The 21782-nt window shown below is 40.2% G+C and overlaps 2 protein-coding genes across 4 annotated transcripts in view; one reads left to right on the top strand and one right to left on the bottom strand.

The window, feature by feature from the left end:
- The window catches only part of ppp6r3 (protein phosphatase 6, regulatory subunit 3), a 32715-nt gene extending 28387 nt beyond the window's left edge, over window positions 1–4328 (bottom strand). For all 3 annotated transcript variants that reach the window (XM_053427637.1, XM_053427638.1, XM_053427640.1), the window contains exons 1-2: window positions 4104–4328; window positions 124–269 (exon numbers count right to left, since the gene is read on the bottom strand). The gene's annotated coding sequence lies outside the window, so the exon portion shown is untranslated. The remainder of the gene's footprint in view (window positions 1–123; window positions 270–4103) is intronic.
- Window positions 2690–21211, top strand: ric8a (RIC8 guanine nucleotide exchange factor A). Its single transcript, XM_053427644.1, has 15 exons — window positions 2690–2818; window positions 5147–5362; window positions 8080–8127; window positions 12511–12724; window positions 12934–13079; window positions 13175–13255; window positions 13558–13657; window positions 13930–14117; window positions 15092–15186; window positions 15276–15426; window positions 16161–16256; window positions 17214–17358; window positions 17769–17913; window positions 18709–18828; window positions 19548–21211. Exons 2-15 carry the CDS (start codon window positions 5267–5269, stop codon window positions 19678–19680), a joined length of 1758 nt encoding a protein of 585 aa, XP_053283619.1. The 5' UTR covers window positions 2690–2818; window positions 5147–5266; the 3' UTR covers window positions 19681–21211.
- Window positions 21212–21782: the final 571 nt, after the last annotated feature.

The raw sequence follows: 21782 nt of genomic DNA, 5'->3' as shown, positions 1-21782 counted from the left end.
AGAAATACAAACATAGGGTCCTTAATCTACTCATCTGACACGGACCCTGTGACCAGAATATGACACATGATTCTAAAGAATTTACTGAGGGAATATTATTTAACAGCTATTTTTTCTCACTACCTGTGTGAATGTTGGAGTCCAGATGGAGGAGCTCAGGTTAAAAGGAGGTGTGTTTTAGTCTTTGGAAGTTGTGGCCCATTCCAGGCTAGCCGGATTGGACAGGCAGGCAGACAGCGGTGAGAGACAGACTGACAAACAGCACACACCTGTGAGCCAGAAACACGGATGGAGACATATTGTTAGAGGAACGCTCTTGTTTTCATGTGAATATTACAGCAATTTTCGTTACTGATATAATTTATAGAAAATTACCAGTCATTCACATACCAATGTAAACTGAGAGCTTTACAAAAAACATTGACTGCATAGCAGTTATTATATATACATATATGTATGTATATATAATATTGACTCCCACTAATTCTTGCACTTGCACCAGCATCTTGGACCTAAACAAATACTTATGCCCTTTCTGCATCCATCCCCTAACCCTTCATTTTACGTGTGGCCTTGAAGGGGGTGGTGTTGTCCCATATCTCTATGTGATGCAGGGGTAGTGGCCATCAAGCCCCTCAAACAATCATGTGGATTCAGGACCCCCCTAAAAACGTTGGGAAATACGGAAATTCCTAAATGCCTTACAAATGGACAAAGCGAATCAACAGGTGAAGGTAAAATGTTTATAAATGAAAGTATGAAAATAGCCATGAAAATTTTTAAATGCAGCGAAATCTTACTTTTTTTAAAAGAAGCAAAGGAAAATGTAATTGAATCCACAGGATGGTGTACCTGTCAGTGACTGAGGCTCTATGTGTGTTTTCAGTTCAGGTTAATAACTAAGTTCCAACGATAATAATTATCATCATGATCAGGAAAGATCATGAGAAATGCAGCTGCTGCTCCTTCTCTTTACCTGGTGCCGAGAGTCGTTGACCCTGGTTCATTGTATCAGCTATAACTAACTTGATGAGAGGCCTAAATTAAAGTCGGCTGTAGTCAGTTTTCTGCACACCAGTCAGTACTTCAAAATATATCGTGAGAGAGGACGAGTCACTAACACCGATGTTAAGAGTCTTTCTGGAGTTCAAACTAATCCAACAGTGAATGAGATATCTTGGCGTTAAGTGCCATGTCACTGCTGGGGATGGTACTCTCATATATCTAGGGCTGCAACTAACAACTATTCTGATAGTCGATTAGTCATCGATTATTGAAACTAATCGGATTATGAATGACACAAATTCTCAATTGCTCTTGTTTAGCAAACAGCTTTTAAATTTTCCTTGAGGTTGTTCGAGGCATGTGATGACTGAAAATAAAGATCGATACTTCATTAAAAAAAAAAAAACGTCTTTTAATAAACATTGCTGCATATTAGGGGAATTTTGACACAAAAGCAAAGAAAAATCGAGTTTCTGTCCATTTACAACCAAGGACAGGCAAAGTGCTAATAAAAATAAATTAATTTAAATTCAAGTTTCCCTTTTTCCTGTGAACCAAGAACAGGCCAAGTGCTGATACTAAAAATAAATTAAAAATCAAATATCCATTTTTCCTGTTAATACAAAGGACAGGGAAAGTAGCAGCAATAAAAACAACAAACAAAACTACAGTTTTCTTCGAACTAAATTTAATTTTGTGATTAAAAAATATGTTTGTCAGGCAATAGGTAAACATTACGCTTTTAAACTCGTTAAAAAAAAGTTTAAACCATAGTATTGTAATGGATTCTAGAATCCTGCGCATATACGTTTATATAGCAAGCTAGCTAACAGGCTATATTACAGAGGCGAGTCTGCATCGTTTACGTTACGATGTCAAACATGCATCCTCCTCAAATGCGCGTGTCCTGCTTCCATGGAGAGCAGGTCCGCCCTTCCGCCCTACAGATATTTCAGTAGTTTTTTTTTCCGGGCTATGTTAAGGGTGAAATTCTCCCGAACTATTGACTTCCTGGTACGCAATGATGTTGCAACGGATCTCGCCATTAGTCCATGTTTTGTCGCTTTTGCATATACGCGATTTTCAGTGGCAAAAATAATTGGACCATGGGCAGAAAGTTACGGACATCGGACTGGAAGGTCGCTGGTTCGATTCCTCGCGGTGACAATACAACATACCTGCCAGGACAACACCCGGATCTGTTCCAAAGTCCAAAGAGCACTCTCCCTACCCCCACTGTCTAAGTGCCCCTGAGCAAGGCACCTTACTCCCCCAACATCTGCTCCCCGGGCGCTGTGCATGGCTGCCCACTGCTCTGTTTGTCCTGTGATGTTCACCAGATGGGACAAAAGCAGAAGACAAATTTCCCTACTCTGCATGTCGTGTGATTGTGCATGTTTTTGGGATCAATAAAATGTATCTGTATCTTAATAGGAAGGAAGCGAGATGACTCACTCCTCATCTACTTCCATCAGCACCTCCGGTAAACCAGGACCAGTATCTGCTCCTTTGTGCAAGGAGGAACAGAGCCCTAAAAAACGACTTCCAGCAGGCTACTGGTGTGGATGTATCTGATCAAACTGTCAGCAACAGACTCCATGAGGGCATGAGGGCCCGACATTCTTTGGTAGGACCTGTGCTCACAGCCAAGGCCCGGGCAGCTCGATCGGAATTTGCCAGAGAACACCAACATTGGCAGGTTGGTGTTCACTTACTGGCGTCCCTTACTCTTCACAGATAACAGCCGGTCAGTGATGTTAATGGGAGGTTGGTGTTAGCAGCATATACAGGTTTAGAAGGACTGTGAACATTGGTAAGTAAAGCGTGTTTCTTACTTAGGCTGCAGATAACTAATTTACTCCACAAAACTTCATTAGAATGATGCCAGTTATGGTCATACCATGTAATCTCCCGTTGTTTTGGTTAAAGGTAGAGGAATATGTTACAGCTGTCAAAGAATTGCATATGCATATAAACATGGCAGTCTCCATAGACTCCTCCATACAAATGCTCTGGTCTCAAATACATCCACATTCATAATCCTATAAATCCTTGATTTTTCAAAGCAAACAAGAGAACTTATTCTTATAACATTGTAATAATTTGCCCCTTGACGCAACAAATTTACAGCGACATACCGAAGGTCAAAGGCAATAAAATATTGTAGACAACCCAGCAGAAAGTCAGGATGACAAACTTTTATAGCTTTAACATAATTTACTGATTCGGTGCCACATTAGACAAATTGGTGACACAGGAACCAAACTAAATGGATATGGACAGCTTCAGGCAGGTTAGGTAAACTTGACTAAAGTCAGTTCCCTATCAAGGGTAGACAACAGTGTTTCCCTTACCTACAATAACAAGGCTACCTCAACCTCTACATCAAACGTTGATTTACATTCATTTTCAATAGCTACCCACTAACAGACAGACTGACCCTCCTGAAGACGCAGCTTTGTCGCAGATTACTTTAGTAATCACATATTGTGACCATTACTTAACACTGTTTTCCAGCTATCCACGAAACACCGGCATGGAGACGGGTTTAAATACAGGATGTACAAATGATAGTTTTTACTCGGATTATCATGAGTAAGACTGGCTAACGATACTGGCGTATTGCTTTAGAAATACCACGTTGGTAGTAACGTCAGTCGATTTACATACCAGGGCCCAAAACAGTTACTGCTAACGCTACAGAAACATACCGTGACGTTAGCTTGCTGGCTTCAGGCCAGCAAGCTAACGTCACCAGCTATCGTTAGCTCTCGTGAGCTAACCTGGTCACCTAAACTCGGGTACATTCTACCAATAGAGAAGACGTCAAGCTAAATGATATCAGTGAGATTGAAGCTAACGTTAAGTCACTGAGAGGCTGGCGAGCTAAATTACAATCCGGCTTCACGGTACATGTTGGAACTGAACTGTAATGTTAACATTACCCATGTCCTAGCTAGAGGTTCACCAAGTGTCTGACAGCACAATGTTAAGATGGCCAAGTATGCTTCTTGCTAACGCTAGCGGGCTATCAGAAGACTACTGGCTAATCGTCTCTTCAGCACCAACCAAGTGCATGGGCTAGCAAGTGTACTTACCGATAGACAACGATAAACGGAAAGTCTCCAGCATGTGGCTTATCTTGCCATTAGCCCCGTGCCTTTAGAAGACGAGCGCTGAGCTAACATGGAACCCCAGTGGGGGGAAAAGGCGTTTAAAAGTGATTCTGACAGGCGCGAAAAGGTAGATCATCAGAGGGCACTTTTCAAGATGGCGGTTCCGACAACTTCAGCTACCCCTTCCCCCACTACAGCTGCAGCTTCTGTCACTCAGATAGTCACAGCAACGCCATTGGCTGTAATTATATCGCCCAAACCCCGCCTTGAAGTTTGATTTGCTACAGCGCGTGTCAAATCAAAGCGTTATTCAATCGTAGTACTGATCTCGTGTGGGTCAGAAGAGTGGAGCTTATACTGTGATCGTATCTATACATTTCTTAAAAATCCTGTAGCAACAGAAGAAATTAAGAATTATAAAAATGTATTTGGTTTGTCATACAATGATATTTGGATGACATTTGTTGAATGTATAACATTAACCCCGCCCGTACGTTTGCTTTGGATTATGAATCGAACACACCCGGACATGGCCAGCACTCCCTTGTCTACTTTAGAAAATAAACAGTGATGGGTCATCATACATCACGTACATATTTTGAGATGGGTTACCCTTTTGGTTTAGTCTAACAAGCAATACAGTTTTTAATCGAATTTAGATGAATTCTATTATATAATAAAACAAAATGTATCCCTTATTGAAAACTGTGGTTACTGAAAATCAGTACTTGTGGCCCTGAGAATTTAACACAACATTGTACGTGACATCTATTCCACGCGCAAATTTTAAGTTTAAATGTTTGGATCTTAAGGGGATATTTAAATAAAGGACATTCATATGAAAAATAATGAAAAAAGAAATAAAGTACATTTTCCATGAATACTCTACATCTTTTCGTTATTCAGGAAATATGTTTTGTCCGTCACTCTCCGGGACTCTTGAACGCAGCATTACTCTCTCTCTCTCTCTCTCTCTCTCTCTCTCTCTCTCTCTCTCTCTCTCTCTCTCTCTCTCTCTCTGGCAGGCAGGGATCCAGGAATCATGCAGTCATTTGGGGCTGGTGTGTAATCATAAATTGTACACGCGCACTGAGGACAAACAAGCTTGTGCTCTGAGCGTCAATCCAGGAGGAAGCCTTAGTTCTATGGCGATGAAAATGGATTTAAGTGCCATCATAGAGCAGATGGAGACGGGAGAGCAAGACACCGCTCTGACTGCTCTACAGAGCTACACCAAGGAGGTAAACAAGAGCCCAATTGCATCTCTGCATCGAAACATCAAGTTAATCATAAATCTATGCATTAATGTGATGTACATGTTGTCTGTTTTACGCAAGCAGATTCTGTCCTCGCTTTACATGTTCAGTTAGGGTCATGATGCTCAAATAATCCTCTTTAGGACTGGACTTTTCTAAGTCATATAGTGTTGGGGAGTAACATAAAACATGTTAACACATACAAAATATGAGTATGTATATATTAGGTACATTCTTAACAGCTTCTCATACCAGCTATTATTTTTATCAAGTGTAACATTAGGAAAATGTTGCCGTTAGCCAGCAGCACTCTCACAACCACCTAAACACCACGTTAAAACTATCCATTTAAATGCCAATGTTCCTCAGTCCCTTCTGACTGAAGAACATTTGAGGTCTCAGGTCAGAGAGAGTAATTGTATAATACCTTTCACAGATATCAAATTACTAAGTGATTCACATCAATAAAAAATACACTATTAAAACTATTACAAATTTGTAAAACATTTTCAATATATCTTGTATGGCCAATGAAGAATGCTATAGAAAATTGAATGACCTTACTCCAAGACTAAAATTGTTTTAAATTCACCCATTAACAATCACATTCACAGTGCATCTATGTGCAGCACTTTTTCTATGAGAAGGGGCAATTTGGGGCTCAGTATTTTGCCAAAGGACACCTCAGTATGCGGACTAGGTGTTGGGTTACTGATTTATAAGCTTCTTCTACCTTTGCAATGCTACATTTTATCAAAGTTCTACCTTTGGTTGGGTCGTCGACCAGTCATAGGGACTAATTCTCAAAGGCAATAGGATTATGTTCTCTGATGCACAAATAGAGTCTTCTATGGCCAAGTCAAATCCTACTCTACTAAAGAGGAGCTTAGTGTTAAAGGAGAGCTGCATGATCTGCGATATCCTTTCCTCACTATGCTCTGCTGTTTGCCTGCGCTGATTATTTGTATTTCTTTAAATGGAAAAAGATCTGTATTTATATATTGCTTTTCTAGTCTTGATGACCATGCTCTTTCACCCATTCTCACACACATTCAGACAGTGTTTTTCTATATCTTGCCAAAGGACATTTTGGCATGCAGATGGGAAAGACTGGGATTGAACCGCCGACCTTCTAGTTAGAGGCCTCGAAAACATCGAAATGACCATTTAATTGGAAAAAGGTTAAATGTCAATTTTAGGTTACCCTTCCCCTGCCTTACATCAACAGTGGATCAAGTCCAAAAACAATTATCCAACTTTTCAGATGCCCTCTGTTATACAGTTTTTTTTAAATGTCTATTATCTCATTGTTGAGATTTTGCAGCTTGACAATAGCATATATATCAGCTGAAAAGGGTAGAGCAGTCGTTCCCATCTGCATGCGGATGGCCTAAAGGTTACTGAACTCCTTATTGCACCTCAAGGAAAAGTGCTTCCTATAGATGCACTGTATGAATGTTTGTGTGAATGGGTGAATGGCAATAAACTGTAATGCAAAGCGCTTTGAGTGGCCATCAAGACTAGAAAAACGCAATTTAAATTACCATCCACCACACCTCATTAATTTAAGAGATATATAAGCTTTAAACTACCTACTGGTACTACTACTTGACCTATATGACTGGACATTTTCGAGATGGAACCATCTTACATGCCATTACTATCTGGGAGTAGTTTTAGGGTTTGTTTAGTTAATTCATGTAATTTGTTCATTATAGCGCCCCCCTTCTGCCCCTTTAGGGCAGCCGTTGCACAGTACATAGAGCAAACCATCCTCCAAGAACAATGTCAGTAGTTGGAAGTGTCCTTGGGCATGACAGCAAACCCTAAATTGCCCCTGATGGTTATGCTGGCAGAGTGTGACTGATGTGTGATAGAAGAAGTGCTGCACTTTGATGCAGTGTATGAATGTGTGTGTTTGTGAATGGCAAAACTGTACTTTAAAAAGCCTTGAGTGGTCATTAACACTTTATAAACTATACAAATAAACAATAATAACAACCAACAGAATTTTTTTTTTAGAACTGGCTAACGATACTGGCGTATTGCTTTAGAAATACCACGTTGGTAGTAACGTCAGTCGATTTACATACCAGGGCCCAAAACAGTTACTGCTAACGCTACAGAAACATACCGTGACGTTAGCTCTCGTGAGCTAACCTGGTCACCTAAACTCGGGAACATTCTACCAATAGAGAAGACGTCAAGCTAAATGATATCAGTGAGATTGAAGCTAACGTTAAGTCACTGAGAGGCTGGCGAGCTAAATTACAATCCGGCTTCACGGTACATGTTGGAACTGAACATCCCTTATTTAAAAAAACCTTAGTTTTGGTTTGAAATGTTCAGAATTCCTTGGTAAACATGTCAGAGGAGATTCAAGAAGCCAATCTTCACAATCATGACTGGATATTTCAAAGCTGGATTGTGGACATGGTTAAAGGACACTGTTGATTGGACAGTACATGTATAGCTGTCTTCAGCTTGAAAAAGAGACCCCACACCCTCCTCCGGTAGAGGATTGTGATGATTCGACATCATGATTTATGATTACCTCTTTGTTTTAAGATATTAAAAGTTTATGTTTCTTATTATTCCCCTGCTTTTCCCTCTCTTCCTCTTCTGTACTGTTCTGTTCCTCTTGTCTATTCCTCCTTTAGAGTATCCTCTACCTCACACTTTTTTTTGTGCTTTCTCTTCAGATGAACCAATGCTTTACATTCAGCAGGGAAGAGGAGCGTGAAAGAGAGGTATGACTGTTAATCTACTTGATGTTAGACAATGAAAGAGTTGTTGGTAACTTGCATAAATTCTTAAGAGCTTAAGAACTTTGAAGCTTTAAAATGTGTATTAAAAAGTCTAATTTGATGTCACCAGTAAAATAACACATGGTTATTTATTATCACTCTCACCTCCTCTGTACCATGCGTCTCTCCTTGTGTGTGCATTCCTGGTGCTCTAGGTAGGGGAGTTACAAAAGGTATGAATATGGAATAACTAACATGTGTATGCTCTTACTCTCAATGAGAGAGAGAGAGAGAGAGAGAGAGAGAGAGAGAGAGAGAGAGAGAGAGAGAGAGAGAGAGAGAGAGAGAGAGAGAGAGAGAGAGAGAGAGAGAGAGAGAGAGAGAGAGAGAGAGAGAGAGAGAGAGAGAGAGAGAGAGAGAGAGAGATTTTAGAAAACAACTTTATTTGGTACTATTGGTTGACACAACACATTGAAACACCTAATAAGTTATTTTTAAAATACACGTTTAGCCAAATAAATAAAATAAATAAATCACACAAGATAATCAGCATAAACAAGTTCTTGATCTGTCACAGAACATAAAACATTTTGAAAACACCACAGATCATTAAAAGAGTCCAGGTCACCTGCTGCTTTATAAAAAATAAAATCAACCAATATTCTGGATTTTATCATGTTGATACAGACAGGGACCGACTCAATGTGGACGTCTTGCTCCACCTTCCTCTTTCTGGTTATATACACGGCCATCTTAGCCTGCCCTAAAACAAAGTTTAAAAGCTGGCTTTTGTGTTTTTGTTTGCGAGTGTATTTAAAACCATAAATAAAACCCTGCTTGTTAAAAACCTCTTTAAAACTGGTAAAAACAACTTGTAAAAACAGAAACAAATCAGAGAGACGGTGACACTCATAAAAACAGTGAAAGAGGGTTTATTTTACATTACAAAATGGGCATTTGTCTTCCACGGAGTTCTTAATTATTGATAAAAAAGCGTTCACCGCTATGATTCCGTGGAGCAACCTCCACTGGAGGTCTCCATGTCTCTTACTCAGTGGAGGTTTGTAAATCAACCTCCACTGGGGTCCGGTTTCTTCTTCTGCGGCAAAATAACTCCTCCAAGGAGTGTATCTCCGCCCGTTCAGTTTTTGAATGTTCAGTCGGTAGAGATTCTACCCGGAAGCTCCCTCCAGGGAGACCGGGCGAGCAGGCTGCACCAGAGGTCCAGAATAGTCCTTAAAATCCAGTGCCAGGAAAGTGGTGGGGAAAGGGTCCTCAAGATTGGGGGAAATAGACCCATCTTTAAAAGAGTTTAAAAGCAAGATGTCCTGATCCGCAAGTCTTGTCCTCCAGTGGCCAAGCACCCTCTCCATTGTCCGTTCTGATCGGATTCCAAGTTTGTTGGCCAGCCCTGTGGGGTCTTCCAGTTCAGGACCGGCTAGCTCCACCACCTGACCCAGCGTAGAGACCCCGGCAGCCTGCAGCAGTCTGAAGAGGGTGCCTTGTGCCCAGCGGGGGGGATCTAGAATGGTCCCGTGCAGGACAGGCTCTTGCAGCAGCCAGTGCAGGGAGTCCCCCTGTAGCCTTCGCTCTTTTTTTAACAGGTTCCACACTTTAAAAACACTCCAGGAAGAGATGGTGAGACTATTTTGTTATCATTCATTAAAAACAGGCTAAAATCCAGACCCAGGCTGTTAAAATGTTGCAGGATGCACCGGGACAGAGGTCTCCACAGAGCGTCCCTTGGCCCGGTCAGCAATCTCTGTAAGAACTGAAGGCGGAAGGCAGCGCCTCTGCTGGCCAGATGGACCAGGCCCTGCCCCCCCTCCTCTATAGGAAGGAAAAGGACACTCTGTGGGATCCAGTGCATCCTGCCCCAAAAGAAATCTATTAAAGCCCGTTGTACCTCTGCCAGGAGAGAAGGTGCAGCATGCCTGTTAGCACACACACTCACACTCACTCACACACTCACTCAGCAAACTATTATAAACAGAAAAAACAACTATACAACTAAAGACGAAAAAATAAACATACACCTAAATGATAAAGCTCAGCAAAGTAAGTCTTAAACCCACTATACCTTTCACCCTCACATACAGCTCTCAGCCCCACGCACACTCCGCCATGACAGAGAGAGAGAGAGAGATGTCCCACTGTTACAATGTATGGCAGATGTTTTAATCCGAATGTAGTTTAATTCCCTTAAACCAGAAATGAATAAATAGATGCGGTCCAGGATTTTATTACAGAAAGCTAACAATAGGAGGGGAATTCAAATGTCAGTGAACAAATGTATCTCTCGGGATGTGGGATGTTGTTGGTCTGTATGCTCACACAAGGTGACAGAGAATCGTGTGTCTTTTTTTAGCTTATTTCTGAGGCTCTGTAGTGAGATGTTATTTAACTGAGTGCTAACACAAATGTAAATAAACTATTTATTTAAATTGCTGAAGTGTGACATTCAAGAAACTAATGCACCAATTAACCAATGCAGCTTTGTCAGTTGTAGAGTTGGCTGCTAATGGCAATATTGTGAATGCATTTGACTTTACTTTAGTTCAGAGTTATCAATGCTGAAATTATGAGTGTCAGCCCGGCCACAGTGACACAACAGCAGCATCACACTGCCTGTCTGTGCATGTTCTCTCACTGCGGGGATGCAGATGCTTTTCAATGCAACTTTATCAAACCCCATATGGAAAGCATGACCATGCCTCAACACATGAGCAGCTATGTGGCCCGATCAGACAGAGAGTGACTGAAATAGGAGTGAATGTGTTCCATCAGACATGTTTGAAACAGAGACTGCAACTTAAAGTATTCACTGGTTTTGGTGCCAGTTTGAACCTCTTGTTATTTTTTTCAGTTCGCTGGGCAATATTTTAGATTTTTGTGGTCTTACAGGATTTTTTGGGCAGAGTGACTCTCAGTGAGGGTGGTTCTAGGACTAAAATCTCATTCAGTCCCACTCAATAAAAAATGTATGGTTCATTACCCTCAGTTCAACCTAACCACTGAGTGGTACAAAATAAATGTAAACGTGAGAGCAGCAGCCACCTTGATCAGGATCCACCATCAAGATCGGATGCCACTATAGTCCACAGTCATTGTCCACTGCCGCCATCAGGATCCACCATCAGCTGCCACCTCGATTGTGGTCCACCAACACTATCAGATGCCAATACGATACAGGATCCGCCATTATTATCATGATCATCCAGCACGATACAGAATCTGCCATACAGGATCCACCATTATGATCACAATCTCTGATTCGCGATCCACCGATCATAGTCACATATGGTTTATAAAGTGGCAGATTTAGCAAGCAGCATCAGAGAAAACTGTCAGTCCAGGGGGTCATGGTGTTCTACGAGAAAACTAAATTCTACTGGAATAATGATCAGATCAATGAAGTTGAAGTTAATCTAAAAGTAATAGTAAAAGTAACACATTCATATTTATAGAGGTTGTGATTTGTAAAATAAACGTAAAGTTTAACCTGGGTTCCTAATTGCTTGGTGTTAGGCTGTGGATTGGAAAATTTAACTTTATGAGAACCCAAAATTATTCAAAAATTTGATACATTTGAAAATCTTATTTTATATTTTTGATGATTTAACACACATTTGTGACTGTTTTGGGTCAAATGTCTCTGAGGCAGCTTTGACTGAGGAGATAGGAAATTGCCCCATAGAAAAAGTGCTGCACATTGATGCACTGTATGAGTGTGTGTGTGAATTGGTGAACTCTAAATTATTGGGTGGTCATCAAGACTAGAAAAGTGCTATATAAATACAGACCACATTCAGACTCTGACAGAGCAGCAAAGCAACAGCTTCACAAAGTAAACTTGTTGCTGTTGTTCAGTTTAGCTATAGAACGGATACGATTAAAACTGTGGTCCGTAGGAAAAAAGAAAAGTAAGTTAGTTCAAAGTTCAGGCTTTAACATAGGTCAAGTACAGCTTATGTGTCATTTCGTGCTTTTTTTATCCAACAAACGTGCACACACGGAGCATACACCTGCAAATAGACTGTTGGAACATATTAGCGAGATGAGCTTAGCAGACGCATTTATCAGAGCCAGGATTAGCTGCCACTCACCTCGTTAGCCAGGAGACATAGGACTTTGAAAAACTGTTCTTTAACGGCAGAGTCACAACTACTTGTACAAATCTAAAGTAGTCAAGAGGGAAATTAAATCAAAGAGCATCTCAGCCATGGAAAATACTCAATATACTTTATGTACAGTATTGAGACAAGCGGCAGCTTCAGTCCAGTGTTCATTACATTGTATAGGTGATACTGCTATGTTTAATCACCTATTTCCTTCTTTGCTTCCATGAATACAGCAGTGACTTGATTTGTTTGTTGTGTGACGCAGCGTCTGGGAGAGTTGGTGCTCGGTTTCCTCAATAGGGAGTTGCAGCCGTCCTGTCAGCTGGCATGTCTAGAAACGCTTCGCATCCTGACCAGGGACAAAGACTGCCTGGACCCCTTCATCAATCGCTCGGCCATGTCTACTCTTGCCCGCTACGCTGGGATCGCTGTTGCCAGCACTGCCACACATGCCCACAGCATTCTGATGGAGGGCCAAGGTAAGCCCTGCTGCCAACCACATTTGCACTTTTTATGATTTTTTTTGCAATGTAATTATCCTATTGTTTCTTTTTTTTAGCCATAAATTTGTTCTGGAATTACTTAACAAAAAAAACAAAAATTCTTCACATGGATTTTTCAACTAAACACAGTTTAAATACAGGATGTCTCCGCTTCACTACTGGACTTTGGCATTAATTCTTTTTAGTCGAGGGTGAGGGGGAAGATGCAGAGGAAGTGTCGAGTGAGTTGATGAAGGGAGCGTCCCCTCCGTCAGAAAGTCCTGACCAGGAAGTTATTGTCGAGGCTCTCAAGTCCATATGTAACATCCTGCTACACAACGAGACGGGACAGGTCAGTGTGCTGTATTTCTCTTTGAACATTTACATGAAAACTTCAGATTGTATTGGTGACAATCTAAAACCTGTACTTGGATGGGTGGTTGGCAGGTCATCGCAGCAGATCTGCAGCTGATAAAGGGCTTGTCAGAGAGGCTGAAACAGTGTCATGATTCCACCTGGATCCACGAGGTATGGATGTCAGTTAGCTAAATATTTTCATGTTGACTTTGTTGACATCTGTAGCTTCAAAACAAGAGCACTCATAATAATAGTGCACTAATTCTTTTAGTGTTTATGTGTTTCTGCATGAACTGCGGGTTGTTTGAAGCTTCAATGTTGTTTATGAAAAATATTTGTTACACTACACAGAACACAACACTTAATGATACTTTGTGCAGCAGATATCCTCCAGCTGATACCAAAGAAGCTCCTCCAGCCCCTCACTGAAGTCAGACAGTGAGTTTGTGTCCGTGTGTGCTTTCTCTGTCCAGGTGCGGTTCTTTGACCTGCGCCTCACCTTTCTGCTGACTACCCTCAGGGTAGACGTCAGGGCACAGCTAGCACAGGAGCTTCATGGCATCAGTCTGCTAGGTAACTGATTTCATGTGTAACCACTATATCCTCCCTCTATATATACTGATCTAGTGACCATCATCATCTCTAGGTTACCAATCTCCAAGTTAACCAATGGTGCAATGTAACTCACCTTCTAGGTCTCCAGTGTCTGTAATACCTAGGATTTCTAAAAGCAATAACAAAACAAATGATAAATCATCGCACATAAATTGAAAAGGAGGAGAGGATTCCATAAGAGGAAGGTACAAAGCAAATACGTTGGCAACTTCTCCTCCTGTTTGTTCCAGGCAACCAGTTGGATGTGACACTAGGCCTGTGTTGGCCAGACACATTGGAGACGGCCAGAGCAGGATCAGAGGACGTCCCACTTGAAGAACTATCCCCTCTGAGCCGGGAACAAATAGAACTAGCCATGGAAATTCTGAAAATACTATTTAACCTCACGTTTGACACGGCAAGGCGTAAGGTTGACGAGGTATTGGAGAAAAGTACATTTATTTTTTTATATCGTTTTTGTCATGTTGTTATTTATGGAATACTTACAATTCTAAATATGATATAGTAATTGCATTTAGTAGCTAAGTTACTATATATTAATATAATTACTTATTTCTGAAAGACCTGCAGCATGAACTCATAAAGATACAACACTCATATTTCCCAGGCTTGTTCACTCATTCTGTTGGGAAATCTGGCTAAACTCTGTGAGGCCTTCCCTCAGAGTTAAATGTACTTACAGTTATTTACATGCTGATTGACACTAAAAATAAATTTGAGCTGAGGCTGATTTGATTTGTTATTATTTTTAAGTATTTGGCACAAAGTGCAACTTTGACCTGATGGTGGCACTAGAGGGACAGTCAAATGATCAGATGAGTGCCAACAATCCATCCAACCAATCCATCAAGCAGACATTGTAAGATATTTCATAGTATACATGAAAACACAGACCTGTTGGTGCTGTGAGAGCAAGGGTCTGGGATCATCACAGAAAGAATAATTTGATTTATTCTCAGGGCATATTGAATTTTTATTTTCATCTTATGGTTGTTGTGACTTTTCATCCCAAACCAAAAGTAAGGCAAAGAACCCCCTATCTGCTGGTATTGTGTGTGTTGAAAATGTTTATGTCTTTCTTTTGAACTTTTCAAATCTTTTTTGTGTTTCCATTGGAATCCAACAACATATGATTAGTCAGCTACCTCTATCTGTTACACACAAATACACTGGAAATATACACATTTACAGTGAAAGGCTTCTACTTCCATGTGAACGAGACACATATGTGTGTGTGTGTGTGTGTGTGTGTGTGTGTGTGTGTGTGTGTGTGTGTGTGTGTGTGTGTGTGTGTGTGTGTGTGTGTGTGTGTGTGTGTGTGTGTGTGTGTGTGTGTCTGTGTCTGTGTCTGTGTCTGTGTCTGTGTGTTTGTGTGTGTGTGTGTGTATGAAGGAGGAGATGGCAGAGTACAGACATTTGGGAGCCATACTGAGACACTGTCTAATGAGCCATGCTGATGGAGAGGAGCGGACTGAGGAGTTCCACAGGTATAACAACACAAACTTTACATCTGTTGTCTTTGTCACTCTGTTCATTGAATCATACAGTCATTGCCCTCCATCCCTCTTTTACCCAGCCACACGGTTAACCTGTTAGGTAACCTCCCTCTGCCCTGTCTGGGCGTGCTGTTGATGCCAAAGGTACAACAAGCCTCCATTGAGTATATGGGGGTCAACATGGATGCTGTCAACATGCTCCTGAAATTCATGGAGAAAAGACTTGACCGGGTAAGACAAGACTTTTTGTATCATCCTCACTACATAAATTAATACAGATATTAATCAAATTATATTAAATATGCTGCTATAATATGATATTGCTTGTTAGCCGCCTGGTTAAAAGTTGCTTATCTTATAGAAGGTAAAAGGAAATAAACTATTGAACACAACCTGGCACTCTGTCAGTAGGTGGAGCTTTATGTTAACTGATGTGTCCGCGTTTAGAATACTATGCCAGCTGGTTGCTACAAGTTACAACAACTCAGTGAAAATGTGTAGAAGTCAAGGATACGTTTGACTACTGACAAATGTAGCTGACAGTATTCTAAATTATTAACTGATATTAGAAAGATCTAATTGATCATGTTCCTTACAGACAGTGGTGGAAAGTAAGAACCAATTTTCGTATTCAATAGGGTTTTGATTGAAGATTTAAAAGCCAAATTACAAATCAAGCTAGCATTGTAAATGGTTTTGTATTTCTATAGCGTGAGACTGTAGTGATTGGGTTGGAGCCATGGTATCAATATAATACACAAGCTCCACATATCATCAAATAACTAATTTCAACAAAACTTCTCAGAAACATGTAAACTTTGATGTTCCTTTCACATTATTTTAAATGGAGGAGTTTGGGCAATAGCATTGGTGGAAGTGTATGCTCTCTGAGCGTCCTCCTAGTATTCCAGATGATTGGTTGTATTTATTCTACAATTGTAAATGCTTGCTTTTCCTTAAATCAGGTCCATAAACTGAGAGAGACCCTTCTCCCATCACTGAACTTGCTGACCGAAAGCGGCCGCATCCATAGAGAGACCAGGAAGTTCCTCAGGTCAAAGGTCAGATGCAAATAAGATCCACGATGAAGAGAGCAGTGTTAATTTCGTTGACGAAGACTATGACGAAATATATTCGTTAACGACCTTTTTTCCATGACGAAGACGAGACGAAGACGTAACGAAAACGAATCTTTGAAAATAAAAACTATGACGAAATCTATTTTAATTTTCGTTGACGAGACGAGACGAAAATGTTGGTGGTTGACTAAGTCACAATAATTTTTAAAACATCATCGTATCAGGCCGTCATGAAGTATCAGGAGCGGGCGAGTGTGTGTGTCTGTGTATGTGTGTGTGTGCGCCCCAGATAGCGCTCCGGTCCGTAGCTCCGCCCCCCGCCTCGCATACACTCGCTCAGAGAGACACAGTGAAAGCAGAGCGCGTTCTCGTGGAGCAGCCTCTCAGTGACCGACTGCTTCTTAACTATGGAAACAGTGAAAACCAGAGTTTCTATGGTCTCAGCTGCTCAGAGATCAGCGCTTCAGCTTCTTCATCAGAGCAGAAGCTGCAGTTGGTTTGTACCGATGTTCAGTTTCTGTGTCCGGCTCCAGTCTGACCTGCTCTCCCTTTTTGTTTTCACATTTAAAATTAAATATATATTTTTAAGCTATTAGGCTGCAGCTATATGTTTTTATAGAAAAGGAGTTTAATGTGGCTATAAAATGTGACTAAAACTAGACTAAAATGGAATTAGTTTTCGTCGACTAAAACTAGACTAAAATGTAATTTGTTTTCGTCGACTAAAACTAGACTAAAATGGAATTTGTTTTCGTCGACTAAAACTAGACTAAAACTAAGAAGGATTAAAATGACTAAAAGGTGACTAAAACTAATATGCATTTTCGTCAAAAGACTAAGACTAAGACTAAATCAAAAATAGCTGCCAAAATTAACACTGGAAGAGAGTAATTATTAGCACTGTTGGTGTTTTGACGGCTAATGTGTGTGTGTGTTTAGGTGCTACCTCCACTGCGTGATGTGATAAACAAACCAGAGGTGGGCAGTGCTCTGAGGAACAAACTAGTCCGTATGATGACACACATTGACACCGATGTTAAGGACTGTGCAGCTGAATTCCTCTTTGTACTCTGCAAAGAAAGTGGTGAGGAAAATATATTTTGAATGGTTTGTGATTCATGTCACTCTCTGTATGAGTGACTTTAAGATCATCGCTCACTGCGACATGGACTATGTCGACTCATCAACTATGCAGTTGAACAACAATGTAATATGACTCTATTATTATCAACTCTTTTATAAGTTAAACTCTCTGACCAGCGCATATACTAATGTTGAAATTACTGAGATCTGGTTGTGTCCTGAATATAAATCTTTGCTAGTGCAGCCTAAACGATCGGATCATAATTCAGATCAGCCTCATGTCTGATGTAGATATCGTAGTTGGATGATGTTGTGGCTCTCTGACCAGAGACGTCTTGGATTGATTTTCTTGACATTGTATTGGTGTCTTTTAATTCTGCTGTATTAACAATAGTTTTTTTTTTAATTCAGTGTCAAGGTTCGTAAAGTATACTGGATATGGTAACGCTGCGGGTCTTCTGGCTGCCAGAGGGCTGTTGACCGGGAGCAGAGACTCTGGGATCTACTCTGAAGATGAAGACTCTGAGACAGAGGAGTACAGAGAGGCCAAGGCTCAGTCAGTACCACCTCTACATTGTCACCTTATCTCAGTGCCTTATTTAGTGCGTTTCATTGAAGCATTTCCGAAATACATTTGCTAGCTTTAAGTATTAAACATTTACTGTAACCATTGAATTATGTCTTACAGACTAAAGACATTTATCTTTCCAGCACCGACATTGTTTAAATAGAAAATGCACTTGCATCCATCTGAGCACCCATGGTTGTGTTGTTCTTAAAGTGAGCTGTGGTCATTTTTATTGTTAATGAATTGCTACTTTGAGGCAGTGAAAAGTGATGACCAACAAAAAACCCTGTCTGAAGTCAGTGGCACAGTTCATTGTTTTTTAAAGATTAATTATCAAAATAGTAATATGCACATAGGCAGGTGCACCACAAACTAATACTCAGCTTGCTAATACACACACATATTATCTTCTCATATACAGAGTGACACCATTAAATCTGAGATGTCATTCTGATTGGTTAATTACATGTTACACCCAAAACACCACCATGATTCATTAGGTTACCATATGCAATCCTGTGGAAACATGGCACAATTAAACTAACACAAGTGTAATGTAAAATTGACTTGCACCATGAGCTTTACACTAAGAGCTCAGATCATAAAAATACGGTATGACCCCCCTCCCCCCACACACACCTATCCCCTCCAAAGAACAACGTGGAACACCTCGACTGAGAGGCTTCTGTTTAGAGGTCTGAACTCTGAAATCGTAGAATTTGAATAACTATGCTATTTTCTATTCTTTTGTTTTCTTTCCGGCTGGCTCTTTTTTGTCTCCAGTATAAACCCAATAACAGGAGTTGTGGAAGAGGAGCAGCCTAATCCCATGGAGGGAATGACAGAGGAGCAGAAAGAATATGAAGCTATGAAGCTGGTCAGGATGTTTGACAAGCTGTCAAGGTCAATACAAGCTGAAACACACACTCACACATACACACACACTTTGACTAAGGCTGCATGGTGGTGTGGTGCTTGCCTCATAGCAAGAAGGTTACTGGTTTCCCAGTATGTTAGTCCTGTGATTGGCTTTTTCTATAACTACATGAACAAGGTTTTCAATCAACCTGTAGACCTGTTGCATTTGATGTAATACAGCTCCATGTGATGGAGAAGAAAATATAAACCAGATTACAATTTTGTAAGGATGAAAAAGGTTAAGAGCATCAGTATCCAGCATCAGCTGGAACAGATCTACTTCTACTAAAGTCAGTATGCTAACCAACTAGCCCCAATATGGCTGGCCTGTCACTGAATCATCAAGTCTGTCCCGATGAACTTACTCTGCTCAGATGATAAATTATATCTTGTCTTTATAAGACAAGAATAGCTGAATCTCTTGGCAAGCGACCATCACCACCACCCACTGCCAGTTTTGTGTCAAAATGACGTTCAAGGGCTGTAAAAACGTACATACAGAACAATTAAATGAACAGGATTTGTAATTACTAACTTTGAGCAATATCACATTGAATGCACTCAGTTTTGTATTTAGTTGTGCTTACTGCCATTTTCTCAGTAATTAATACTGCCACAGTGTTAACTGCTCAGGGCTGCATACTTAGTTCAATCTATACTCACACATGCTCTCATTATTTCATTTGAACCACCTTTCTCGGCAGGACCAATGTGATCCAACCCATGCAGCTCAGCATGGATGGGAAAATGAGAGAGATAACTCCAGATGATCTACAAAACCTCACACACAATCCTGTGTTCCAGCCAGAAGAGCCTGGCAGTGAAGATGAGGCTTAGTAAGCACAGAGGCATAAATACAGAAATAGCTGTTACTCCTGTGTCAGTCCTGGCAGTTTGATTATTGAAAACATTCAAGTGTCACAAGGTGGACAATTTGGATTAGTTGAGTCAAAGTGAAACCACAGCATGGAATTCAGATTGAAGGACAATATCACTGGCTTTATGTGCTTCTCTGTCATATACAAATAACCCGTGTTTCATTACTGACTACTTTACAAAAATTTGACTATATGAAATTATACACTTACATGTCAAAACCATCCTTTTGACAAAAAATAGTAAATGGCTGAGCTGTATATGTAGCCAGTTGATTTTCATAATGTAAGGTAGAGAATCAGAAACAGCTTCAGTATGGTCATTTAAATCATGCTCCTGTCCAACTCAGCAGGGTTGACTTGGCTTCTAACAAACAAGAAGACTCATTTTTTGCTAATTTTAGCTCATGACCTGCTTGCCTAACTTTATTAGTAGACTTAATGTATCTCTTCAAGTGTTTGTGTACCTCATCAGTAGTATTTCTTAGTCAACTGCACACATACAGTAGGCTGTGTAATCCATTATGTGGACCATTCCTTCCTTTCCTTCCATTCCTATATGCCAGTGAAACTGCTGGTATATATGTCATAATTTAAGACTGGAGAGGAAATATTCTAATGAAAAGAGAGATTCCTGTAATATATGACACATCATCTAATATTTTGTATTTATATTGTTGTTGTATAGCTGCCAATAAAAATGGGCTGTATTATACATTAAATGTCTTTAGATTACAAAAATGTCATGTCATATATTTTATGCTAACTTTTACTGATGCACCATCATCATAAAAGGTCATCTATATTTTGAGGTGTATCATGTAAAATACAGTTTTACACAAGCCAGCTTTGTCGTTCATGAGTGACGCTGGCTCAGAAGTTAGAGCAGGCTATACACTTATTGGCGGAGCATTGGTTCGATTCCCAGTTCGTCCAATATGCAAGCCCCCAAATTGCTCCTGCCGCCTGTCCCTGAATGACATGTATAACTGATAGGAAAGCTAAACATAGATTTCTGTCGATTTTTCTATTGTATGGGGATATTCTGTTACCATGTGCTACCACAGTTTACTCACAAATATCCACGACTGACGGTTTGTGTATTAGCTTTCACTATCACATGTTGTTTTGATTTAAGCTGTCAACTATCTGGGAGCTTTTATTGATTTACACAAACATATAGTTGTGAATGAACCCAATAAAAACACAACACAACAAAGAGCAACACATCAGACAATACAAAAGAGAAACACAATACATGCATCACAGTTGCAAGTCCAGAGCAAAAGTTCACTAAATGCAACATCATAAAATAAAAGATGAATTAAAGGTGTTTAACTTATGGATGAATATTTTCACTAAATGTGAAAAGCAGGAGGGAAAGCATCAGAGGGAGAGGCGCAATTGTCCATACAGTGTTATGTAAGCCCTATGAGATGAATTGTAATTTGTGAATATGGGCTATACAAATAAAATTTGATTGATTGATTGATTATCAGACATTCATGAGGTGCCTTGCATTGTCCATATATTGTTGATTGTAAGTAAGTAGAGGGCAGGATATGAGGCAGATCCACTCATGCACGTATGATTTTTTTTGCTCATTTTTAGTATGAAATCTACACACTGTTTTTGAAATGGGGTCCCAGATATGTGGGGTCATTATGGTTTCCCCTTCAGAAGGCTTGTTTCACTACTAAACACAGAGCGCACACTTCACTTATACATCACAGACGTGAACCTTTAGAAAATGTAAAAGGAATTCCAACCTTTGCTTACTGTATCTTCATCAAATATACTGCAAAACACCCAAAGGGTAGGCAGGAAAGTAAATCTCAAAATCAAGTAAAAAACTAAAATGGGTTGTAAAAAAGTGTTTCCTATTAGATTTAATGTTTGGCCTGCAAGCAGGTTAGTCCAATAAATGTGGCAAGTAAGAAATGGTTGAAATCTAAGCAGCACTATATACTGTAACTTATGCCTCTCTGCTTCAGGTAGAGTCCCTCAAACATTGGGTTCAATATTAAATTATCAAACTGCAGCCTTTTTCTTCTCTATTTCGTG

This window comes from Pleuronectes platessa, chromosome 7 (assembly GCF_947347685.1).
Source record: "Pleuronectes platessa chromosome 7, fPlePla1.1, whole genome shotgun sequence".
NCBI classification, from domain to species: Eukaryota; Metazoa; Chordata; class Actinopteri; order Pleuronectiformes; family Pleuronectidae; genus Pleuronectes; species Pleuronectes platessa.
The sequence above is the reverse complement of the archived record's forward strand: the minus strand, read 5'-3'. Positions and strand labels throughout refer to the sequence as shown.

Coding starts and splice junctions, on each gene's coding strand:
- ric8a (XM_053427644.1), top strand. CDS start 5,267: ATGGCGATGAAAATGGATTTAAGTGCCATCATAGAGCAGATGGAGACG. Junction 17,359..17,768: donor TGTACTCTGCAAAGAAAGTG/GTGAGGAAAATA, acceptor TTTTTAATTCAG/TGTCAAGGTTCGTAAAGTAT. Junction 17,914..18,708: donor TACAGAGAGGCCAAGGCTCA/GTCAGTACCACC, acceptor TTTTGTCTCCAG/TATAAACCCAATAACAGGAG.